At 34.1% G+C, this 26,777-nt stretch overlaps 3 protein-coding genes across 3 annotated transcripts; 1 reads left to right on the top strand and 2 right to left on the bottom strand.

The window, feature by feature from the left end:
• Window positions 1-6,508: 6,508 nt before the first annotated feature.
• On the bottom strand, window positions 6,509-9,256 carry LOC108991314 (fatty alcohol:caffeoyl-CoA acyltransferase). The gene is made up of 2 exons (XM_018965496.2): window positions 8,704-9,256; window positions 6,509-7,508 (listed from the first exon to the last, which is right to left on the bottom strand). Exons 1-2 carry the CDS (start codon window positions 9,139-9,141, stop codon window positions 6,585-6,587), a joined length of 1,362 nt encoding a protein of 453 aa, XP_018821041.1. The 5' UTR covers window positions 9,142-9,256; the 3' UTR covers window positions 6,509-6,584.
• A 2,412-nt stretch (window positions 9,257-11,668) lies between these two features.
• Window positions 11,669-21,413, bottom strand: LOC108991394 (AP-4 complex subunit mu-like). The gene is made up of 13 exons (XM_018965632.1): window positions 21,266-21,413; window positions 20,797-20,891; window positions 15,653-15,856; window positions 15,168-15,284; window positions 14,941-15,069; window positions 14,638-14,764; window positions 13,706-13,809; window positions 13,513-13,617; window positions 13,342-13,436; window positions 12,821-12,908; window positions 12,590-12,650; window positions 12,416-12,489; window positions 11,669-11,876 (listed from the first exon to the last, which is right to left on the bottom strand). The coding sequence occupies exons 1-13, from the start codon at window positions 21,396-21,398 to the stop codon at window positions 11,778-11,780; spliced, it is 1,431 nt and encodes a 476-aa protein (XP_018821177.1). The 5' UTR covers window positions 21,399-21,413; the 3' UTR covers window positions 11,669-11,777.
• Window positions 21,414-22,642: 1,229 nt separating this feature from the next.
• Window positions 22,643-26,062, top strand: LOC108991370 (mitogen-activated protein kinase homolog NTF3). The gene is made up of 2 exons (XM_018965593.2): window positions 22,643-23,551; window positions 25,003-26,062. The coding sequence occupies exons 1-2, from the start codon at window positions 23,129-23,131 to the stop codon at window positions 25,696-25,698; spliced, it is 1,119 nt and encodes a 372-aa protein (XP_018821138.1). The 5' UTR covers window positions 22,643-23,128; the 3' UTR covers window positions 25,699-26,062.
• The last annotated feature ends 715 nt before the right edge of the window (window positions 26,063-26,777 follow it).

Raw genomic sequence — 26,777 nt, 5'->3', positions numbered from 1 at the left:
ATATTTTAAATTTAAATTAATATTGTTTTTAATAAAATTTATTTTCTGACCAATCATATTGAATGTGTATGTATTAATACGTAGGATCGCTTACAATTAAATTTATCTTTTATATATATATATATATAAGACATGAAATTAATTGGATTTTTCGAACAGATCTCGACTACCTAGATCATGAAAATTAATAATAATCATAATCATAAAAGACGATCGAAATAGATACCCTCAGCTAACCTCAACGGACCTTTTCAAACTGATAACAACAGACATTCACATTATATATATATATATATATATATATATAGCCTCACGTTTTAAGAGGATGTTATAATCAAGAATAATTCAATGATCCACTACTAAAGCTAGCAGCTAGCTAGCTTGAATCGCTGTTTTTGAAAATGCTGGCCTATAAATAAAACTGATATTTAAATGGGTGGCCTATTCCCCGGGATCACATGCACGAGAAAGAATGAAATTATCTTTTAAAAATAATAAAAAGAAATCAAACAACGCTAGTGATTAATTAATTAACCTATAATTGAAAGAAAACCGCCCTAGTCTTGTTGGTTGAAACAGATCGAACAAATAGCAGAAGACATATATGGCACCGGTAGCGCCACTTTCGAACTAATTAATATAAAGATAAGGATAGGTTTATTATTTCCTATCACCTACTTATTACTCTCTTTATTTTTTTAATTATTATTTTTATTTAATAGTTAATAAAGTGATTATTAATAAAATTATATATATTTTTTAATTTTTTATTAATAATTAAGGAGGTTAAAAAAATTTAAAATAAAAAAATAAAAAAATTACTGAAAAGAAAATAATAAAAAAATTCAAATATATTATAAATTAATAAATAGATAATAAGAGGTAATAAACTTATCATTATGTGTTGTATGAATGAATAATTGAAGGATGATGATTCGGATCATACTCATTCAATTAGGCCGCATTAATTAAACTAGCTAGAGATCATCCACGTCCTAGTTTTGCATCCGACGTTGGTGGATCGAAGTACTATATATCATTCTTTATACCTCTTTATAGTTATATAGATTATAGAGCCTATCTGTTGATGAACATGAATAAATAGTGTATATTTTTGTCTTCCACTTATGTCCCTAATCTGTACAATCTCACTACCTCATAACAAATACAGACCAAACTCCCTGTAAATCATATTAAAATCATTATAGGATGATCATAAACTCATAGTAAATCATCTCAAAATTATCATAAGATGATCATAAACTTACTGTAAATGATCACAATTCTACAAAATTACAAAATATACAAAATCACAAAATGAAAGAGGTAGAGGCTTGACTGGGCATGGAGGAGCAGGGGAGATGCTGTGGAAGGCTGGTGGTGGCGTTGTGAGCTGTAGGCGGCAGATCTAGGCCGTTGTGGTAGTGTGGTGGCATGGGGTTGGCTAATGGCGGCGCTACGGGTGCGTGTAGAGGTGCTGCGTTGGTGGGGCTAGGGAGCAGCTTCGGGTGGTGCGGGTGGTGGGTTCCATGGAAGTGGTCCACAGCGTGCAGGGAACTCGGTGGTGATGCTTAGTGGAGCTGGGGCTGAGCCATGGTGGCGCAAGGGTGGAGAACCCGTGCGTTGAGACCCATTTTGGATTGCTCGCGTGCGGCTAAGGGAGGAGCTGCCAAGGGGCTTCAACAGTGGGGTTTGGTCGCCAGCGTGAAGGGAAGCTGGTGAGGTGGTCGGTGACGCAGTAGGGTGGTGCACGGTGGTGCTAGGCTGTTTGAGGGAGGAGATCAGGTGAGAGAAATGTAAGACGTGAAGCGGAAGGAGAGAGAGGGAGAAAGGAAAAATGAGGGGAAAATAAAAGTTTTGAAGATTTAAATCCCAACTCTTATTCTTAAGTCCCAGATTTGATCAAATGGTAGAAATTTAAACATTGATTTAAACTATTTTAAAATAAATAATTAAAATATAAATATCATATCATACATAGACTATCAAATTTATTATATAAAATATTAATAATTTATCATTAAATAAATGATAAAATTTTGTTAAATATTTTAAAAAAAAATAAAACTACATAAATAATTAAAATTTTAACATAATTTAAATATAATAATATTATTAATTAATTAAATTAGGTAAACGTCCCTTAGAGATTACTCTGTTACTAGTGTGTATATATCTCTGCCTATACTTAAAAGCCGCTATAACGTTACTATTCATTATTGTTCACCGTGAACAGTAAATCTAAATCAGTTTTTTTTTTTTTTTTTTTTTTAAATATCTTATTACTGTTCATCGACAGTATGATGAATTTGATGAACAATAATGAACAGTAAAGTTTTTTTTTTTTTTTTGTCCATGTGAATGCCAATGTGCAACGTAATACTGCAATCGTGCGTAGGGAATGAGAGAGAGGAAGAAAGAAAAAATAGAAAAAATATTGATTTTTGAGTTTTAAATAATCAATGAAGAAGCTGCTTTTTTTTTTTTGTTCTTTGCATGTTTTTTCGTATATCCTATTACTGTTTATTATATCATACACAATCTAAATCAGCCGTTTTTTTTTTCATATCTTATTATTGTTCATCGACAGTATGATGAACAGTCATGAACATTAAAGATTTTTTTTTTTTTGTCCGTGTGAATGCCAATGTGTGACGTAATATCGCAATCGTGCGTAGGGAATGAGAGAGAGGAAGAAAGAAAAAGTGAAAAAAATATTGATTTTTGAGTTTTAAATGATCAATAAAGAAGCTGTTTTTTTTTTCTTTGCATGTTTTTTTCGCATATTCTATTACTGTTTATTATATCATACACTAAAAATCAACTTTAATTTATAAAACACTAATTTGTTATCATTAAATAAATGATAAAATTTTACTATACATTTTTAAGAGAAAAAAACTATCTAATTAATTTGAATTTTTAATATAATTTAAATTTCATAATAAATTATGAACATAAATAAATAATAATTTTATTCTTATACATTAGACTATTTTAATATTTGAAATTACACTTTATTTTTTTTCTTCAATTTGACAGATGTGGCAAATGTGCTTTTTTTTTATCAATTATAAAATCTTACGCCATACAGGATTTTACACAAGTACCACTAATTTCAAAATAACCAAGCCATTTATAAAATACTAATATTTCATCATTAAATAAATAATAAAATTTTGTTAAATATTTTTGAAAAAGTATAACTATATAAATAATTAGAGTTTTAACATAATTTAAATATGATAATATTCTTAATTAACTAAAGAGAACTGCTACAACTAATAAAAAAGTAACTTGAAAATATATCATGAATGTGTATTTCATTTTTTTATTTATTTTTTATTTTTTTCATGTATTTTTTTAATCATCATAAACATTTTTAAAAAAATAAAAAATTTACAACATCATTGAGTCAGGAGGGAATTGACAATCTATCTCTTCCCAATAATATTTTAACTTTTATAATATTTTTATTTTAACTTTTTTTCTCTCATTTTCTAAAATCAAATAAAACATCTTAATCCAAATAATTTTATATATTACTATTCACAAACAATGTCACTACTATTAATACATCGATCCAAATCATATCTAAGGATATGATGTCTATGTGCGTTGTTTTTTGAAAGACGAGACTGCTGCTGGTACATTAAAATTTTTAAGATTTAAATCCAACCCTTCATTTTACCATTTCTCATTTTTTTTTTCGGTTGGATTGTTTCGATTTATGCAACGAAGTACTATCACTATCACAAAAATTCTCCACTTCTCTTTTCACTTGTTAAGTGCTTCATAAAAAATTTTCTATATACTACTTATTTTATTTATGATTATATATATTTTTTTAATCTAAAACATATTTATATTTTATAAAATAAATTATTTTTCAACCGGATAAATATACCTCGCACATTGTCCAACCGCTAGTTTCTATATATATATATATATATATATATATATATATATATTCTCTCGAGCATGCGTTTGAAAAAGAATCCATTATATTGGTCTAAAACGGTGTAGGACTTTCCGACCATACCCTAGGGTTTCATGGCGCTAGCTAGGCAAAATGGTTAGGGGCCACGGGCGGATCGGCTTAATGGACGTGCACGAGGGAATTGACCCTTCAAACTTTGAAGAATTATTTTTTAACGTCTTATACTGAAACTCATTTCAACTTTATAATTTTTCTTAAAGTTTTATATAAAATATAATAAATAATTTAATTTTTAAAATTTTTAAATAATAATAATATTTTAAAAATATTTTATTCAATTAATCTATCTTATCTTATTTCGCTATTACCTTAATCGCGAAGGTGGCTTTACAGGCGAAGGTTTTTTTATTTGTTTTACAATGCTGTAGTTTACCTAAATTCAGATGCATTTGCATGAAATGACAAGTGCTAAATTAAGTTTCCTGCACAAAAAATAGAAGGAAAATGTTTTCGGTGGTCCTGATTGTATTTTTTATATTTTATAATTTATTAATTAAATAAATATTTTTTTAATGATATTATAACTTATTTTAAAAAAATATTAAAAGAAATAAAAAGCTTGGTTAACAATCGAACATTAAAAAATGTAAAAGGGTAGCTAGGTCGGAGTAGTACTCCCTATGGAGCAACCTGGACAGTTACCGTACGTGGTCTGGTGGCATTCCTTCCACAAAGTCAGCTGGCTAGATGCATGGACTAAAGCACGAGATTCAAAACTTGTTACTGTTCATGCACTGATATTTATCTTTAGGAAAATGGGGTACGTACTGGATGACTTTTAGCCACGGCAGAAGAACGTGCGTTTGAACGTAAAAAGTATGTTAGATTATTTATAAATAACAGTAAAATTATCTGTAAATAATAAAAAAACAATAATAAATAATAATAAAATAGGATGCAAATATTCAAAAGCAGTTACATTTTTAAATGAGTTTTATTATCTATCCGTCATTATTTATGTATATGTCTTCTGATATATTTTTTTAATTTTTTATAAATATATATAATAAATAGTGATTAATAAGAAGAATTATCCCTTTTTAAGTAGATCCATATTGACGAACCTTGGCAGCAGCCGGTTACAGTTTGATCAAAGTTGCTCTTTTGTTTGGTACGGTTTGATAAAAGATCCTCTTTTATTTGAGAGCCATTATATACAGTAGAGGTTTTATTTATAAAATTAATTTTATTATTTATAAAATTAATTTTATAAATTAAAATGATTTAATATGATATAGTAAATTATAAAATTATTTTTATTATAAAAGAAATCTAATATATAATGTAATTTATTTTTATAAAAAACTTTTGTGACTCCAACCCTTCTCAAAAACTTAATTATGAGTGGCATGATACCTACCGCTTCAGTCGGAAGCTACCGTTAGTTATAGGATTTTTTAAAATTTTTTTTTTATTCATGTATTTTTTAATGCTTTTAAATATTTTTTTTAAAAAAATAAAAAATCATAAGATTATTAAAAAATACTTATTTAATTACTAAATAAAAAAAAAAATTACAGTACGTAGTAGAAATGAACAATAAGAGCATTCTCATTGGATTAGCTAAAAGTTAAATCCAATGAGAATTTAGCTATTAGGTGGATAAATTGCTCACATTGAATTAGCTATATTCTAAATATTTGGAATATAGCTACAGTAATATCCAAACTAATTTCCAAATTTGGAAGATACTATTCATTCATCAAATCCTTTTTATATTATTTCTTTCTCTTTCCTTTTAATATTAATTATTTCTCTCTCCATTTTAAATGACAATTGAAAAAATATAATTAGAATACAATTACAAATTAATATATAATATTATAAATAGTAAAATATGAAAAAATAAAATAAATTCATAATTAAAAAAATTAAAAAATTTTTAAAATTATTAATTACTCATTACTATATAATGAATAAATAGATAATTCAATTTGGAGATTTGATGTGAATAGTCAAAATTAAATTCATCTTATATTATTTTATTGTCATATAATGAAAAAATGGCTATTCCAATGTAGAGATTTATATAAATGGAATAGCTAAAAGTTAAATTCATCTTACATTCATCAAAAATATACTTTAATTTAGCTATTCCAATGAGAGTGCTCTAAGAATAGTATTTTTCAAAAATTATATATACTTAAAAAGTAAAGCAAAAGGGTTCCCCTAAACTAGCCAGGGGCACGATAACATTAACATTTTAGTAGTAGTGTTTGATCTTATATATAACGATATATATATAAAGAGAGTTAAAAAAAAGAAAAAAAAAAAAAGAACACGCACTCGTATATATAATATATTAACGGATTTATTCGTACTGGTAATTTAAGAAGTTGCATGGAACGAGGTTATTTCGAAGTAATAACAAAATTCTAAAACTAGTGAGTCAAATTAATTATATATACTTTTACATGCTGGAATCACATCATCATGAGTACGTAATTAATTAGTTGCTCCCATGAATAAGCAATTAATGCTTATATGTTGGTGGAGGGTGGCGGAAAATTGAAGAAGAAAAAAGGCATTGATTTCATGAGGCCGACCTTAAGATCAAGTTATAGATCAATCCACTATTATCATATTAATTATCTTCCCCTTGACACCCGTTAGCATGACCATCTTCTTTATCCAAATTATACTCTTTCATGTAATACTCGAATTTCTCCACAATGCTCTCCGGCATGGACACGAGCACTCTCACGGCATCAAAGTCACCAACAACCGGCAAAAACAAGCAGTAAATATCACTCGTTAGAGACCCCATGTGCAGTGGCTTCCCTTCTCCAAAATCTAAGTCCTCTAAGCCCAGCTTAGACCACTGCGATATGACAAAACTTGCAGACAGGTCTGTCCTCGCAGTTTTGTCCTCCAACAGATCGATCATGGATCTTATATAGTCATTGTCCAGAATGGATTTAGCCTGCTGTACCAGTTTTACACTATTGTGCAAGTTAGCAGAGACCAAGTCCTTGGCATTGGTCTGGGCGCATCCTAGCACGAACCCATTCCCGTAAAACCCTTGTGGTATCTCTGGAATCAACTTTCTCCTGACGTTAACGGAGAAAAGCAGCTTGACATTGTGCGAGGGGGAAAGGTCCAGTGATCTAACCCAGGAGCGCCAGGTGTGGGACGCGAGGGCTTCGAAGGTGGTGCACTTGAGCAATGGCACGCACTGCCCTTTGAGGTGAAGGATATGGGAGGCGGTGAAGGTTAAGGATGCCGGTACGAGCGGCTGAGATTGTAGGAACTTTGCGATGTCCATGATCATGTGGGTATCGTCCTTGGGGTTTGTTCTGGTATATCCAGGATGAGTGAAGTTTACCTGTGGGGGGTTTCGGGGTTTCAACACGTGGCGACTGTGGAGTGGTGTGATTGGTAGATCAAGATTTGGTTTGGTGGTGACGTGGGCCCAGGCGTGTAGAAATTGAGATGTGCCGATGCCATCGCAGAGACAGTGATTGATCGCAGTGCACAGAATCATACCCCCACAACGGAGATTTGTCACCTGGAAAAAAAGGTATAGAAGAGAGGAAAAACAAAACAAAACAAAACAAATTGAAGGTAAATTAAACTTACAAAGAAACTTTTTTTTTTCTCTGTCTTTTTAAACATTGAAACATATGAAAAAAGATGGTGGGGGTGGAGCCGGGGGAACAATGAACATGATACACATGCAAACCAAAGCTCACCAACCGAGCTCGTGAAAGCAACAGAAGAATGAGGAGAAATTTCAGGGTTTCAGCGGTGAGTAGGGTCCCTTACTTTTTGGTGATTGTGGTGAAAGACCATATATCTATACATAATAATATATATATATAATATTATATGGTGCAAATATAGTTTATGTCTGTCACTGGAGTCATAGTCATTAATTTGCCATTATTAGTATTTTTGTAACCTTGTCTCAGACAAGTTGTCTGGGCTCCCAATCGATCGCAGGTATGATCCCACGAATAAGACTGCACGGATTTTCCTTATTTAAAAAAAAGAAAAAAGTTGTTTCTATATATGTATTTTCTAGCCAGAAGTAAGAAGGTAGCTGCTGGGTACGGCCACAGTGATTTCACCAAAAGGATAAAATCATGAATGATAGTGGTTTTTATGCACTTGTGTGGTGCTCATGTAGGGTTGGTACTTGGTAGCATCATCATTTCCAGGTCTGTGTGTATATGCATGACTCGTGAAAGAGAAAGTTCAAGTGGAAGAACTAGTACTACTACTACTGGATCTATATATGTATAATTAATAGAGCACTAAGCTAAGTGGCTATATTAATATGCTATGTTCTTCGATTAAATATATAGATTGATGAATGAACAACACGTGGAAAACAATATCATGATTTACAAAATTATGGAGAGCGCGCAGTATCTGGATTTTATTTTCAAAATCACCTTGGACTATGTTAATGTTTGTGTTGTTGCAGAAGGGAAAAATAAGAGAGGAGTTAATGGGGTAAGATGAATTTTGGAGAGCCTTTTTTTATTTTTATTTTTCATGATAAAAGATTCACTGGGGAAGGGAACCTAAAGACCCGGAATAAAGGAATAGGGAAGCTGTAAGGGAAAGCAAAGAATAGAAAAGGAACATTGCCAGGCAAATAAAAAAAAATGACAGAAATAATAAGATGAATTTTAGGAAATTCGAAAAAATAGCTAGAGCTGAACCATTTTATAAGGAGGAGAGACAAGAAATCGGACCTGAACTACAAGAGGAGGAACATCCAAGAAAGTAAGAGCTTCCACCCTATATAAGAGCTTTCTCAAAGATCTGTTTGGTCTCTTGGAAAGTTCGAGAAGTTCGTCAGCACTGATGTCCATGAAAGCCTCGGCAAAAACAGCACCTTCTCCATTGCAATCTACCTTAAGCTTCTGATCATCCTCAGCACTGGCCCTCAGCCTCCCAGCCAATGGGTAGTAATCCACAAGAACTCTGGAAAGAGAATATTTCAAGCTATCCAAGCCCACAGATTTCTTAAAAAGGTAGAGATATTTAATGGAGAACCTAAGGAACTTTTGGTCATCGAGATTGGAGAGATAGAGGGAATGCTTGGGTGTTGGGCTACTCGGGCAGATTAACATGGGTTGGTTTGGATAACAACAATCTGGGAGTTCCGAAGATTTTAACATATTTGCCATGTATAATATGCTCTTGCAGCTCCTTGCCGACGATGTATGTAGTTGAAGCCAAAACGAGAGAGACAGAGTGATAGAAGGGCGAGGTGTGAGAGGGTAGGCCTTGTATAGACAAGAGAGCAATGGGTCAATCACAGATCTACGGTTGGATATGGCGATGGTACGATCAGATTCCCTTGAGGAGTGATGCTAAGGAAAGGGCAGGAGCACTATGCTTAAAATATGCCCTTCCTTTAAAAAAAGAAAAAAAAAACCACAGTAGGACTTTTCCGACTAAATTTGCTGCGCGCACAATGTTAAAGATGATCGGACAGAGTTTAAGGATATTACAATATCTGGTTTCAAAATTTACATAGTATATATAAGCCGTACAAATCTTTTGTTTTGGGGGTTAAGCGTGGCCCAATCAACGAATATAATTACCCTGAGAAGCCACCTGTCCACCCTTTGACACGTACCTTTCAAGGATCACATGTTACATGAACCCTTCTGATCCATAGTAATGCCACAAAATCATGCCAAGCATAGCTAGAGCTACCTCCTTCTACCAAAAAATAAATACATAAGCTATTTTTTTTTATTTTTTCTCCAAAGTATGGGGAGGGGGAGGGGGAGGGGACACTGAATAGGTCGCCCATTTTGTTTAGAGTATCGATATATACATAACATATACAATATAATACAATAATATTATTTTTATAAAATTATAATTTCTTTAATATATTATTATGAAAAATATGATGTATAAATCATTTTCTTATTTAAGGGTCTGCGTAAGTTGACCACAACACACGATTCGATTCGATTCGATTCTTTGCTTATATATTTCGGTGGACAGGAAAATCTGTTATCTAAGAGCCATCTAGTACAGAAGCATCCGTCCTCTCCTCTGAGACTACTCTAATATATTTCGGGTGTGGGACCTTAGGCCTTTGCTCGGAGTCAACTTCGGCGGTCTTGACAGTGCATGCAGAGCATCATATCTTACGAAGGATGCCACATTGCTATGATTTCTAGACACACGTCCTCCCTGTCTAAAGCCATACTTTCAAACCAAAAAACGCCCGCCCTTCAATTCTAGAGACACGTCCAGCTCCCTGTAGGAGAGAGACAATATTTAATTTGATATTACGGTATTTAATCGCAGAGAGAATTAAAAAGTATAGGCAATAATTTTCCGATCACCTTTTATTTAATTATGTATTTATTTCTGTTTTATTTGACAACCCGTGATTCCAAGAGCTAGTGAACACCTTTTAGCTAAGGAGACCTTTGTCGTCTCACAAAAGCATTTTACAAAAGAATAATTTTAAGTATTTCACCTTATTTTGTTCATTCATTTTGATTGTTTATATATTTAATTTTTTTATTTACTGATTAAAAAAGTGACTATTAATATATTTATATTTTTTCTTATTTTTTAAAAATATTTGAAATAAAAAACAAAAAAAATACAATTTACACTAGGGGCATACTAAGTGGGCAAATTGAGAGGACATAATAACACTACTCTGAATTTTGATATGATACGTTTGATTATAAAATACATTTAATATAGCATATAAAGGCATATCAATTCGTAATTTTATTTTTATAATTTTTTTTTATGACTATAACATTATCGTGTATATATATATATATATATAATTAACTACTAGAAATGACTTTGAGCACCTTTTAACGGATGGATAGGCTAAAGTTCACCCTGACGGTTCATTAACTTTTGTCCGTCCCTCTGTGCGGGCAAAACTAAAGGGTTTTTTTTTTTTTAAAAGATTATGGCTCAGTGGTTGATATAACACAAGTATGTAGACCGTTAATGCTGATAGAAACATCGAACAATCTTTATCCAAAAGGTTACTAAATAGTTTTGAAGTTTCAATAAAGCTTGTCAATCGATTGAAATGATTCCTGCTGTCTCCACTTATTAGTCAATATAAAGAAGTATGAATATATTTGATGTTTAAGAGGAAAAGGGAAGACTCTTTGCCAGAAAAAGCAAAGGAACTAGCACCTGGTTCCCCGGACATTATTAGTAGCAAAATTTTCTTGTCAGAAAAATCTAGAGTTTTGAAAAACGAGGAGCTTTTTCTTTTCATGGTCATCTTTCACTCAAAGGGTTGTGAATATTCCTATATCTGGTTAATTTTCTTCACTTTTTCGAATCCATTTCCTTTGAGAGCAATTTTATTTTCTCATATTCCAAAGATATCCGAAAATCAAGTCCACCATGATAAAAATAAAAAAATAATAAAAGAAAAAGGGAATCTAGTTCCTGACAAATCTATCTTAAATTTTGAGGCATATATGCGAAATGCGTATCAGAGATATTTAGAGTTAGTATAGATGCAGAGTTTTTTCTTTTTTTTTTTCAATTGCTGATCAAAACCAACTTCTAAGTGTAGAATCAAACTTATTTCCATCGTCTATCATTATGAGTTTTTTGAGTCAGAAGTATAGATGCGAACTAAAGCTGTCAAATCTAAATATTTTCTCACTCTACCAAATTGAGCTCGGTACTGCTCCTCCATTCACGAAAATGCCCAATTTCAATTTTTATTAGAAGGATCATCACAATTTCAATAGCAAGAGAACAAAAACCAGAAAGAGAAAACTCGCGGGAAATATAGATTATATGATCATAATCGAGCAACATAAGAATTCGCCTGTGTGACATATCTCACCCATCGATAAAGATTGTCACTCTTTGTCTTCTTCGCTATCTGCAAGTACTTAACCTGCAGCAGAAAAGATGGAGAAAAGGGCGCCTTAAACCATTGACAACGAGATGAAATCTTTTATATAATGGGCATCAGTATGGATTTATATAATAAGATCGCATTTTTCATACTGAATTTGACCGATTACCAAACCAAGGTCAACAAGTCTTTTAAGTAAGAAATCTGTCGTATGCGGTTTGGGTTTTCTTTCAAACTTAAGAACTACGAAAGAGGAACTTTTTGATGACGATGAACTACAGAGATTGCAAACGACAAAAGAGAGACACAAAACTCCCACATAATTTTCGTCACAAAGAGCATCACCAGTGCAACTGTGAGAAATCCTCAAGTCTAAGGGGGGACCCATAACCTCTTTAAAGACAAGGTATAGATGCCACTGTGTATTTCTATACAACCATCACATATATACTTCTAGTCGATTCTATCACAACTTGATCTGGTACACATTTTCAACAAAAATGCTAGTGAAGCTATGATGAGTTCATTATCATAGTGGTACACGATCAGGACCCTAACCAATCAAGTTAGCTTTTTACCTGAAGCCTTGAAGCATTGTACATTGGTATTGTGAAGGTCATGCTAACAGGTCCAGATTCCTTCACAATATTTCCTATGATAGAAAATGGAACATAAAATCATAAGCCTTCGTGACAATGAAAACATAAATACATCACAAATTACAAAGATAAGGTAGGTAGACAATATCTTACCATGTGATTCCTGTGAGAATGTCAGCTTTGCACGCAGAGTATGTTCAGATCCGCCAACAATCTACAATTTAATGCACCGATTAATCCACGCTATCAACACAGAATACTCATAACAAATGTTAAAATGAAACTGAGGGCAGCAAAATTGTGACAAACAAAAGAGATTAAAATGTTTGAGTGCATGTGCATGGGTATGTTGTGGAGAGAGAGAGAGAGAGAGAGAATTCTTGCCTTCTTTAAGCTCCATTCAAGTCTTTTATTTGCTTCCTTAAAATCGGTTGTGTTTCCAACTGCTCCAGGCTCCAACTCAAAACTAACTCTGCATTTTTTTCCCGAGAACAAATTTCAAAATTAGATTTTAAACTTCATTTTTTAGTCTGATCTCCTTCTTCCCTTTCTCTTGGAGGCAGAAGTGATCGAGTTAAAAAGTATTCTGAAGAAAAAGTTTTGCCCGTGTTCCTGTCTTCGGTTTACATTTAAAGCCTCTTCTCAATATTTTTCCCATCCAAGTCCCCTATCGTGAAAATTATGTGCCATTCCAAGAGAGGCTTCACATGAAACTAACTTGCAGTATGGGCATTAAAGTCTGACTGGCATTGTTCATGGATAAATTCCAAGGGAGAGTTCATAATAAAAGTCACTCGTGTAAATGGTGAAAAGCAAAGAGCCATTCAAGCTTGTAGTATGGGTGCCAAAACATGCACCAAATGTTGAAAATTACAATTGGTGTAGCAAGGTGAAAAAAGAAATACCTAGTAGTATATGTTGGCAGTGGCATCTGTACTAGAATTGTATTTGCAGTGATGTTTGAGGAAAACTCAGCACGCACTTTCAGAATCACTTCAGCCTAAGAGAAAAAAAATTAAAAGCTTCTAATATGGAGTATGTAGCAAATGATTTCATTAGAGGGAAATTCTACTCACCTTCAGTGGTCCTGCTTCTTCAATCAATGTGTTAATACGAAAAGGAGGCTTGAATTCCTGAGTCATGCGGTAGTTCATGACAGGAAATTCACCATCTGGTGGTACCTATTTTATAATGATTTCATATATTATGCTTAGCACAAACAGTAAATTTAAGTGTCTCTGAAAATACAAGCTCGTGTCAGTCACTCACCAGGGTCAGAGTCCTGTCGTCTTCAAAGCTGTCAAGATGCACAGATTCATGGAAATTACAATCATCTAGGATCACTGCCCCTGAACCATATGAACTACCATAATCTGTATAAGGCAACACAATGATATTATATGAGGAAGATTTAATAAATTCGTGAACATTATTTTTGTAGAAATAGCCAGGATTAACCCCACATCACACTCCAAAAAATCATAGCAGAGCAGACTACCACAACAATATTCATTACGTAACAAAAAAAGGGAGAGGGGAGAGAGGGAGAGAGAATATAATTGCTTGTGAGGAAGATTTAATAGATAGGTGAACATTCTTTTTGTAGAAATAGCCAGGATCAACCACACATCACACTCAAAAAAAATCGTAGCAGAGTAGACTACCACAACAATGTGTATTACTACATTACACATTACTACATTAAAAAATAGGAAGAGAAGGGGGAGGGGGGGGGGTGCATTGCTGGTGTAGTGTACTGATAGGGTCAGCCAGTACAACGATGGTGAGCTTATATTTAGCTGGGAATCAATTTTGGAGTAATCAATTCAAACCCTTTCTTGGGAAAATATGGTAAGTACATATAGTGGTCATGACAGATAAAACTTTTTTTTTTTTTTTTTAAAGATGATTAGCCCATATTCATCACATAACATATAACACCTCTTGGAGAGCTCTGCCAGTGACACAATTCTAGGCTTGAGCTCTATAAGCAAACTAAAAAGTATTCTTACCACACTCACAACAAGTAATACATGCATACCACGTATCAACATGTCAAATGCTCCAGTACACCTTTTTGCAACTTAAGATTATCACATAATTCATCGTATAAACCACATATCAGATTAATAACCTGAAAGAATTACATAAACAAAGGACAAAGAGCATTTGAGAAAGATTTCAATGGCGTAGAGAAATACCATAGATTGACCTTCCACCCCTTCCTATACTCAGGTCATCATTAAGAGCAAGCCGAATTTCTGGATTCCCTGTAAGATAACTCTTCATTTGAATGGTGCCATCGATCTCAGAAGTTAGTATATATCCCTGCATAACCCACAGAATATAAGTAAAAATGCTTGAAGTCCCATCTGCAGATTAAATAAGCAAACTATTTATCCCTGAAAAATAAGCTCGATGCAGTTTGTGGGGGTTTTGGTTTAAGTTTAATGCCAATAACTGATAGTCCTAGAAGAACAAAGCAAGGAAACAACAATACTCACGCTAGAGCTGAATGTCACACTTATTTTCTCAATTATGTCGACAAAAATTTCCTCCCTCTTCCTACCACCAGGTTCATTTGCCACAACAGATTTCGTAACAGCTGTCCCAGGCATTCGTTTGGTCCCTTGCTGCAGACGTGAGTTTAATTAGTCCATAAAACCATATACAAGTCGGAAGTGTAGACCCTTCACGGCACTAGCATGCAATTGATAACATAAATTAGTACCATAAATATGGCAGCAGGTCCAAGTGATGGCAAACGTGTCACATCAACCATAATTGGCTCGTTAAAAATGTATGACTTCAAAACCTCAGTTGATGTTGTTTCCACATAGCCAAAATCCTGGCAGAAAGAGAGAACAGTAAGAGACACAAAACAATTACAATTAAAAACAAATAAAAGGGAGAGTTCTTAAAAAGAGAGAGAGAACAGTGACACAGATACACTCAAGTAAAAACTAATGGTTCTTAAATTCAACACAGGCAACGGCTAGGAGGGGGAGACAATGTGGGAAAACATAAATTGACGATTTCTTTTCAAAGGTCAACATCTGCCTATATGAACGAGTAAATTATTTTGTATCAACAATAAGACTGGAGAACATCTAACTTTTAAATCTGCCTGTGAGATCAACAAGAACAGAGATCATATAACTTTTCAACAGTCATTCTAACAAAGCTGTACATGAAAAAAACAACGACCAAACTTACAATGACTTCATCCAGCAACTCATATACAAGCACAAAGTTTTTGCGCAACGAATCTTCATTGAGTACACCAAGGTAATCTTTGATGACGCGTGCAATTCTTTGTAGAAGTTCCAAAACAAGAGAAGGTGACACATTAACTCTTGTTGTAGCAACAAATAACAATCCAGCAACCTTGACATGGAAGTAGTTAACACCATCTACATTCTGTTGACAACATGGATAAATGAGAAAATTATCAGGATGGATAATTTGGGGATACATGATATCATAGGATACATAATAGAATATTTTTTTTGATCGGTATAGGATACATAATAGAATATAAAACCGTCACGTAAGTTAATTACCTTTCTCCACATATATTACTAAATAATGTGCCCTAAAATAAATGAACAAAATAGTCTGTCCATGTAATACAATATTACACTATTTAAGTTAGAAAGGTTCTCTCTACTTACAAAGCACTGGGCATACTGGGAAAGGAACTTTTCATTTCAAGAAAGCATATATGTAATAGATTCAGAAATAATACCAAGTTGAGGTAACTCTTTTTTTTTTTATAAGTAATAAGAAACTTTATTCCCAAGAATAGGCAAAGCCCAAGTACACAGGACGTATACAAAGGAAATACCTACATCTCTCTAAAAACAAAAGAAAATCCAAAACAAATTCTGAAAGTTAACATCATCCATTACAAGAGTTTTAGCCCACAAACACAAAGTACTAAAGAAAAATCCCTAAGTTCTCCCATCAGACGTTCTTTGTCTTCAAAACATCTCCCATTCCTTTCAAGCCATAGACACCACATGAGACATTAAGGAATCATCTTCCAAATATCAACAGCATACTTTCCTCCCTTTGATCCATATCAACCTGCCAATAGATCGACCACATCCTTAGGCATCACCCGAAGTAAACCTGTCCGATTAAAAACCTCATTCCACAAAAACAAGGCAACTTCACAGTGAAGAAAAAGATGATTGACAGATTCTCCATCCTTCTTGCACATGACACACCAATCAGCTATGTACATACCTCTCCTCCTAAGATTATCAGTTGCCAAAACTTTGCCAAGGGATGCCACTCAACTGAAAAAAGCCACCTTGGAAGGAACCTTCACTCTCCAAATATTTTTCCAAGGGAACTTACAGCTTCTGTGGCAGGTTAATAAGCTGTAAAAAGAAGAAACAGAGAACTTGAAATTTCCTGTATGAACCCACAGCATGCTGTCCTCCCTTCCTAGCATCACCTTAGAACAATAAAGTCTTTCCAAAAAAGCATTAACATCATCCACTTCCCAATCATTAGCACCCCTAATAAAATCAACATTCCACTGAATATTATTATCAATGCATGAGAAAGAATGTTCCACAGCTGCAGTTTGATCCCTTGCAATCCTAAAAAGAGAGGGAAAGTCCAACTTATGCGTAGAATGCCCATACCAAATGTCATGCCAAAAAAGAATTCTCTTCCCATCTCCCCCACCTTCAATTTAATATGATTAGAGAATTCCCCCCAACCTTTTCGAATGAACTTCCACAAACTCACCCCATACGCACCTCTAACTTCTTTTGAGCACCAACCTCCCCACAAACTTTCATATTTTACATCAATCACATTTTTACATAAGGCAATTCTCTCCAAGTGATATCTCCAAAGCCATTTCCCAAGAAGTGCTCTATTAAACAATCTCAAGTTTTTTATCCCCAACCCACCACAATTAATCGGTTGACAATCCTTTTTCCAACTAACAAAATGGAACTTTTTTTCTTTTCCTTTACCACCCCACAAAGAATTCTGATATAAACTCTCAATTCTTCTTTCTACCCCTGCCAACAACGGGAAAGGAGATAAAAAAATACGTAGGAAGATTAGACAAAGTACTTTTTATCAATGTTAATCTTCCCCCTTTAGACAAGTAAATAATTTTCCAACCAGCTAACCTCTTTTCAATTTTCTCAATCACCCCATCCCAAATAGTAACTGATTTATGTGAAGCCCCCAAAGGAAGACCAAGATATCTCATAGGAAGCGAAGAATTCTACAACCCAATATATTGGCCAGGTCTGAAATATTCTAAATGGAACCCACAGGAACTATTTCAGATTTGGATAAATTAACTCTTAACCCCGAGACAGCTTCAAAACACAGCATAAGTGCTCTTAAAGCACGAAGATGATCGGAATTGGGCTCACTAAATATGAATGTATGATCAACAAATAATAAGTGAGAGACTTTTAAACTATTCCGGGCCTCATCACCCACCACAAAGCTGGACAAAAAAATTACCATCCACCACCTTCTCAATCATTATACTCAAAGCATCCATAATCATAACAAAAAGGAAGGGGGAAATGGGACCACCTTGCCTCAAACCACGCGAGCTATTAAAGAATCCAACCGGAGAACTGTTCACCAAAATTAAAAATCTCGACATCGAAACACAATGCTTAGTCCACGAACACCATTTTTCACCAAAACCATATCTCCTAAGCAAATAGAAAAGGAATTCCCAGCTAACATGGTCATAAGCCTTTTTCATATCCAATTTAATTAAAATACCAGCTTTCTCCATTTTAATTCTACTCTCCAAACATTCATTTGCAATTAAAACAGAATCTAAAATTTGTCTCCCCCTTACAAAAGCATTTTGAGATTTCACAATAATCCTTTCCATCACTCTGCTCAAGCAGTTGGCCAGCACCTTAGAAATGATTTTATACACTCCATTTGCCAAACTAATAGGCCGAAGATCTCTCATCTCCACAGCCCCTACCTTTTTTGGAATGAGTGCAATGAAAGTTGCATTAAAACTCTTCTCAAATCTCAAATCTCATATACGAATGAAATACAAAAAACACTTTCATGATATCTTCTCGCACAATGTTCCAGCATGCTTGAAAAAACGCCAAAGAGAACCCATCCGGGCCCGGAGCCTTATCCCTATCCATACCCCTAAGAGCACTCTCATTGGATTAGTTAAAAGCTAAATTCAACGAGTATTTAGCTATTAATGAGTAAAATATGCTCACATTGGATTAGTCAAATTCCAAATAGCTACAGTGACTTTTAAAAGTTTTTTCAAATTTGAAGGTTACTGTACAGACATCAAATACATATTTTATTAATTATTTCTCTCTCCCTTTCTTTCTATCACATATTTTATTGCAATTAATATATTAATTTGACTTAGTGATATATTAATTTAATAAAAACATGATTATTAATTAACATATAATAAGTAGAATAGTAAAATACGATAAAATTAAATAAATTAATAATTAAAAAAATAAATATTTTTAAAATTATTAGTTATTCATTATCATATAATGAATAAATATATAATCTAATGTGGAGATTTGATGTGAATAACCAAAACCAAATTCATCTTATATTATTTTATTATTATATAATGAAACAATAGCTATTTTAATGTGGAGATTTATGTGAATGAAATAGTCAAAAGTCAAATTTCTCTTACATTCATCAAAACTGTCCTTTAATTTTGGCTAATCCAATGAGAGTGCTCTAACCACGTTAAAGACTTATTCTTCTTCAAACTCTCTCTCCAACCATTCAGCTTCAAACTGATCAATAGAATCAAAACATAGTCTGCCAGTTTAGGTCTCCAACAAAAATCTTCCGAAAACAACTTCTCATAAAAATTCACTATGTGAGCCTTAATATCTTCTTGAACCGTAATAAGTCGATCCCCATCTCAAAGGACCTCAATCGTATTATTTCTTATATGAGAGTTCGCCATTTGATGAAAAACTTTTGCGCACCTACCACCTTCCTTCAACAACAACACCCTAGATTTTTCCTCCAAGAAATTTCCTCCATCAACGCTATATTTTCCAATTCAGAAACCACAACTATTTTTTTCCCTATCCTCCCCCGAAAAAGCCCCTTGCATCTCCTTATCCTCCAAGCCTCGCAACTCTTCCAAAAGAACCTTCCTCTTGCTGTCCAAATTCACAAACACCTCTTTATTCCACCTCTTCAAATCATTTTTAAGAGCTTTCAATTTTCCAGCCACAACAAAACTTGGAGTGCCTGAAAAATTATACGAAGCCCACCATCTTCTCACCCTATCCACAAATCCCTCATCCTTCAGCCACATTTAAATTTTTTCAAATTTAAAATACCTACGCTCACCCTCAATTCCACCACAATCCAACATAATAGGAAAATGATCAGAACACAATCTCGGCAATATTTTCTGACTCAAACCAGACAAATGAGCCTCCCAAGAGGGTGAAACCAGAAACCTGTCCAGCCTAGAACAAGTCCTGCCATTTGTCCACGTATAATTTCCTCCCACCAATGGTAAATCAATCAGGTTTAACTCAAAAATTAAATCTGAAAAAGTAGTCATTGCACACGAAAAGTGGGAATCTCCCACTCTCTCAGTAGAAAAGCAAGTAAGATTAAAATCCCCACCAAAACACCAAGGTAAATTCCACCAATCACATAAACCCGAAATTTCATCCCATAAGATTTTTTTTGATAAGTAATCAAAGATATATTAATAAAGATAGGCAAAGCCCAAGTACACAAGATGGTATACAAGAGATAAGACCTATCTAGGTCGAAGTAAGAGAAACTAGAAAGTCATGAAAAGTCAAGCCATTAAAATCTAAAGCAAGGGCCTATAGAAATAAAGTACGGAAAAAAAAGGTTCTAAGTTCCTCTGAAAACTGCTCTTTGTTTTCGAAAGTCCGATCATTGCGCTCTTACCATATACATCCCATAAGATACTCCTTTTACTATCCATATTAGGACCATACACTCCAGCAAATGGCCATTCAAACCCATCGTCTATACTCTTGAAATGACACGCCACCAAGAATTCCCCCACATAATGATCCATCAACTCTACCACCCTCCTATTCCACATTATTAAGATGCCTCCCGAAACCCCTTTTGACACTAACTCAACCCATCCCACACTATTACAATTCCACAAACTATGAACAATAGCTCGATTCACTCTTTTCAACTTTGTTTCTTGAAGGCATATAACTCTGCTTTTAGGACGCAAAAGCATATACATACAGAAATGACCTCGGCTATACAGCCCATGTGCAGCAGAGAGATGAAAGTATTACTGCCTATGGGAAATTAACAGGTAAAATACCTACAAAGATAGGTGGCGCATCTCCGTCTCCATCCTCTTTCCAAAACTTCACTTTACGGAAAAATATCTCGGCACTTCCCTTCTGTACCTCACCACGATCTGCATTTCATTTAACAGAAAATGCTGAATATGTATCATAAAACTCAATCACACGCACCAGATTCCTTAATAACAGTCATCCACAACAAACATTAGGTTATAATCTTATAAATCATACACAGCTTGAACCCTTTCTACTACAATAATTACCTCTCAGGCTTTCAAAGAGTTTTCTTTAGGTACCATATGCATAAATTTTTAGGACTTGAATTAGATAAATCAGGAAAATTTAACTCGAAATTAGGCGCGTATAAACTCAGACCAAATAGCTAAAAATCCAACGATCTGAGTTGTGTAACAGCAATAATAAAATCTGAAATTCAGAAGAGTGAAAAGTGGAGATTCAAGGAAAATAGAGGAAGAGAGTGACTCACAGTCACGGAAGACGATGTTGTCGCCTCTCTGTGACAGCACGAAGAACTGCGAGATCATCGTTGAGTCCTTCCGCCGATTGCTCTCGTTTCTTCGTCCCTTCGGCTTCCCTCGGTTCAAGTCCAGACTCCACATCTAACCAACGAATAGTTACATGCCACGTTGGGAGAGATCACGAGACAAGCACGTGGCACACGATCAACGGCGCCACAACCGATCGTTGTGACGAATGACAACAATCATAAGCCGACAAAAATTGCTGTATAAATTGTTTTAGCAGCGATTTGTCAAAATAGTTGCCAATTCAAACTAATTACGACGATGTAAGTTGCTTTATTAACTTCGTGCTCGATTTTCAGACTCAATTTTGTGCAAACTTTTGGGATATTGAAGTAGGAATATAAAAGGATTTTACATTATACATTATTCATATGGCACAATTTAATTTTTAAAATTTAAAATTTATTTTTTAAATTAAATTTTATTTATCATATAGATGATATATGGTATAAAGATATTAACATAAAATTATTTATATAAAAAAAATGATATTTACAATTTTTAAATGTGTCAATTTTATGAATTTCCTTTAAAGAAAGTGGTTAATCTGGGATTCACTTAAAAAAATTATTTTTTACTAATACCTCAATTTTTTTTCAAATGGAATGCAAGGGACTAAACTTGTATATTTTATTTCAATTAATATTTCTACTATTTTTTTTGTCACAATTAATATTTTATTTCCTATATATTTGTTAATGAGAAGATGATAGAAGATTTTTATTAAAAATATATCATATCAAAGAATAAAAAAACAAAAATAAGAATACGAGGATAAAATAATATAAGTGTAAGATTTATTGTTATTTTAATATTTCATCTTAATTTATCTTTGAATTTGATTTTAGTCCATAAAAATTTTATAAAAATAAATTTATAATAAAAATAGTTTTATAATATGTTGAATTATATTGAGTCACATTAATTTATAAATTTATTTTTATAAAAATAATTTTATGTTCATACACTTTTATTAAAAAAATTAATGTTATTTTATATAAAGATCAAATAAATCTAGTTGTTACTTTAAAAAAAAAAGTTGTTAATGAATTATATCGAGTAATTTTTGCTAAATATAAATTATAAACCTTCTATAGAAAAACACATAATTATTAGCCTTACTTACGATTTGACGGATAAGTGATGTCATTGGGCAGACAGGTTGGTCAGGACCACCTAATTCCGGTGGATTAATCAAGATTTAGGATTTTTCAATTTTCTAATACGAACAAACGGAGAATATTCCCATATACGAAAAGTCTGATTCACTCCGTCAAGCTTTCAAGTTCGAACAAAGCTCATGATGTTCATCTCAGTTTTAACGGAAACTCCCAACAACGTCGCTGTTTATCAATGGGTCCCACAAACTAGGGTGGAAAAACGTAAAATATCCGTATCCGTACCCATCCGTCGTTCTGAGAGTGTTGAGTGATGAACTATGGCTTGAGATGCAATTAAAATGAAAGATCACATGTTTGTAACTTTGTAGTTGATTTTCTGGTCTGATCGCGACGAGATAACGAATCTGATCGTAGAGAAAGCTACACAGCTAGTCTTCGAAGCAAATACCGTTAAAGAGCGGAAGAAATCGAATGCGAACTCGATTTGAGAGCTCCCGCATGGGAGGCGGTAGACCAGGTAGGGTTCGTGCGAGAATTTGAGCGAGAAAAATGTTGGGGTTTTATAATTCTCATGGAATTCTTTTCGGAGTTCCGGAGAATGAGTGAAAATCCTTGAATTTCGAGGTGAAATTTGGGAACCGGATTTGATTTGTTGTTTTTGGGAAGTTTTTGGGAGGGGATGAGATGGCAACTCCAGTTGAGCCTCCGAATGGCGTTATATCTCAAGGGAAGCATTACTATTCCATGTGGCAGACCTTGTTCGAGATCGATACCAAGTACGTGCCTATCAAGCCCATCGGTCGTGGAGCCTACGGCGTCGTTTGCTCCTCCGTGAACAGAGAAACCAACGAGAAAGTCGCGATAAAGAAGATTCACAATGCTTTCGAGAACCGTGTGGATGCGCTGAGAACCTTGCGCGAGCTGAAGCTTCTTCGGCATCTCAGGCATGAAAATGTTATTGCTTTGAAAGATGTGATGATGCCCGTTCATAGGAGAAGCTTCAAGGACGTGTATCTGGTATACGAGCTCATGGATACGGATCTGCATCAGATTATTAAGTCTTCTCAAACTCTCAGCAACGATCACTGCCAGTATTTCCTCTTTCAGGTATTTTTTTTACATTCTTTTTTGGTGCAGTAGTGGTCTGGACTTGTTTTTAGTAGTTTATTTTAAATTATTGATTAGTTTCATTAGATTTCCTTTGGGAGAACTAGTATCCCAAGTTCTAAGTAGTAACTATGACTCTGCACTCTATTACCTTAAAAGTTCTAACTATATATATATATATATAGACACACACACACACACACTCATATACATATATTCACATTTCACGTGCTCATAGAGGGGGAGCATTAGAATATTAGTTGAGTGAGTAAATCCTCAGTTTATTGTCAATTATGTGAACAGTTGGAATTTATGAATGGTGCTCCTCCATAGTGAGCTTACTCATTTTTGGTAGGGTACTAAAGTTTATGGATGTGTAATATAATTTGGTTTCTGATTGGTAACTTGACTTATGCTTTCTGATTGTTATAGATGATCACTGCTTTAAATTTAAATATGTTGCAGGTCATTCATATTATCTGCTATTTGTGATAGTCGTAATGTACAACTTATTTGTAAATTATAAGTGATGCATGTTTGTGGAATATGAGTTTCTTGGTCATGTTACTTGTGTGGGAATGATAGTCTCATCATCTTTGTAGTTTAGACTTTGTCATAGTTTTCATCTATTAAAAATGAGAACTGCTACAACCATAAAGGGATTTCACAAAAGTAAACTCACAAACTGACGTGGTTCATTTGATCCATTAGATCTACTTTACAATAAAATTAATTTTACAATCTGACGTACCATACCAAGCCATGTCAATATGTGAGTTTATTTTTGTGAGATTCCTTTGTAACTAAACTGTTTATCATTAAAAGCATGTTTTCATGTTTACAATAGACAGGTTTCAAGAAAATATGGGAATATTTAGAATTGATTTGAGGTTCCCTTGAATTAATGGATAATATTAGGTTTCATATTGACTTTTCAAAAAGAAATAGAAAATTTTTCATGATGATGCAATTCCAATGTTACACTATAAAAAAATAAACAAAAAGTTGAACAGATGTCAACAAAAATGAATAATTTAGTGAGTCATCTGAAAATGATTTGAGGAAAAAAATAGCAATATCTACTCTGTAAGCAATATCAAGTTCTGTACTACCATCAACATCTGTTTTGTGCTATCTATTTGAGTCTGTTTAGTGATTTTTTGTATCTTATGCTGAATACATGCACTTTTGCCCATTCTGGAGCTGTCGCCAATCGAAATACTACATTTGTGAGGCTTTAGTCAATGATCTTGTTAAATGTGATTCTGAGTGCTTTTTTTTTTCTTTTCCTCCCTTCATCATACTTGATTGGTCGCCACAGTAATTGTGCTATTCACACAATCAATGCTATTATTACTCAGTCAATTTAACCTTAGTTCAAACAGATTAATTAATCTTTATAAGTTGCTTTAGCCTTAATTGCTTGCATTAATCCGATCTTCCCGGTCCAGTTGCTTCGTGGCCTGAAGTATCTCCACTCAGCCAACATACTTCATCGTGACCTAAAGCCTGGGAATCTTCTCATAAATGCAAACTGTGACCTAAAAATATGTGATTTTGGCCTAGCACGTACTAGCAATGTTAAGGGCCAGTTCATGACCGAGTACGTTGTAACTCGCTGGTACCGGGCCCCAGAGCTCCTTCTCTGCTGTGACAACTATGGAACATCCATTGATGTGTGGTCTGTCGGTTGCATTTTTGCTGAGCTTCTTGGCCGGAAACCCATTTTTCCTGGTACGGAGTGTCTCAACCAACTTAAGCTGATTATCAACATCCTTGGCAGCCAGAAAGATGAGGATCTGGAATTTATAGACAATCCAAAAGCTAAGGGATACATTAAGTCACTTTCATACTCTGTCGGGAACCCCTTTTCCCGTCTTTATCCCAGTGCTCATCCCTTGGCAATTGATCTACTGCAAAAAATGCTTGTATTTGATCCGTCAAAGAGGGTAAGTGTCACAGAAGCACTCCAACATCCTTACATGTCCCCGCTTTATGATCCCAGTACCAACCCTCCCGCCCAGGTCCCCATTGATCTTGATATAGATGAAGATTTAGGGGAAAATATGATAAGGGAGATGATGTGGAAGGAAATACTCCATTACCATCCAGAAGCTGCTATGGCTAATCTGGAGGTCTGTTCCTAGTCTCTTCTTGCTTGTTATTGCAGAGTGGCCCAGAAGGCTTCTTTCTTCAGATGACGACTCTTTTATATTCATGTCTTTGGAGCCGGTCAGTTTTTTCATAGTCCTTATTTATGTTTTTCTTTTTCCTTTTTCAATCAAATAATGATCTCGAGAAATCATGCTTAATGCTATGCTATCAATGCATGCCATGACTATTGTTCTCGAGCTTAAGCTCTGTATGGTAGGTGTCCTTAGTTGTAGATAGGCGTGTTCCATTATGATCATAAAGCTGGTATGAAGAACTTTTACCCTGTATAATGTTAAAAACGTTCTGTAGTGTACATATTCATGTAAAATCTAGTATGCTACTTTTTGTTGGGGTCAATATGTTTTGTTTTGAGAAATTCTCATGCTCTCTTCCTTTTGAAGGTGGCCCCGCCCCCGGGGGGGGGGCGGTCTCTTCTCTCCACTCCTCTCATTTTTCAGAGAAAATTGCTATAAAATGTCTGGCAAGGAATTGCTACTATTCAAGCAATTTTAATTTTACTTACCAACTTTCTCGAATTCTCAAATATAGAAACGTCTAATATTTCTTTTTTTCCAAATTACTAACCAAACATATGAGTGTATGACCCCGATGACAATTGACAGTGACAGATCACTTTACGGCGGCGGGTTCTGGGTGGACAAATGTCCGAGTCCAATTAAGCTGGGCTCCTGGACTGAGTCCATCTATGCCTTTAAATCAAAAGCCCAAAAATATGCTTTAGTGCGAGTGGGCTTCTAGAAATACATCTTTAATGAAATTGGGCCCTCTCTCTCTCTCTTCCTTGATTTATTTAAAAATACCGCTGAACTAATGAGAAATAGAAATAGGAGAAGAAAACATGAAACTCGGCAGCCAAGTTTGGACCACTTTTCTTTTGACCAAAATCAAGTTTCAAGTGCTTGTGTGTGTATGTATATATATATATAGTTTAATTTTAAGCTTTTTGGGGTCTTATTCCAGTGAAAAGTGCTGGATGTGCTGAGCTGAGTGGCAACAACGTGAAACGAGCTTCTAGTTTCATGGTCGAGATTATTTTCGTCGGACAAATAAA

This window comes from Juglans regia, chromosome 11 (assembly GCF_001411555.2).
Source record: "Juglans regia cultivar Chandler chromosome 11, Walnut 2.0, whole genome shotgun sequence".
NCBI lineage: Eukaryota > Viridiplantae > Streptophyta > Magnoliopsida > Fagales > Juglandaceae > Juglans > Juglans regia.
This window is presented reverse-complemented; position numbering and strand designations above follow the sequence as displayed.

Coding starts and splice junctions, on each gene's coding strand:
- LOC108991370 (XM_018965593.2), top strand. CDS start 23,129: ATGGCAACTCCAGTTGAGCCTCCGAATGGCGTTATATCTCAAGGGAAG. Junction 23,552..25,002: donor GCCAGTATTTCCTCTTTCAG/GTATTTTTTTTA, acceptor TTCCCGGTCCAG/TTGCTTCGTGGCCTGAAGTA.
- LOC108991394 (XM_018965632.1), bottom strand. CDS start 21,398: ATGTGGAGTCTGGACTTGAACCGAGGGAAGCCGAAGGGACGAAGAAAC. Junction 20,892..21,265: donor CAACATCGTCTTCCGTGACT/GTGAGTCACTCT, acceptor AATGAAATGCAG/ATCGTGGTGAGGTACAGAAG. Junction 12,651..12,820: donor TTGAATGGAGCTTAAAGAAG/GCAAGAATTCTC, acceptor ATTAAATTGTAG/ATTGTTGGCGGATCTGAACA.
- LOC108991314 (XM_018965496.2), bottom strand. CDS start 9,141: ATGGCAAATATGTTAAAATCTTCGGAACTCCCAGATTGTTGTTATCCA. Junction 7,509..8,703: donor TTCCTCCTCTTGTAGTTCAG/GTCCGATTTCTT, acceptor CTTTTTTTCCAG/GTGACAAATCTCCGTTGTGG.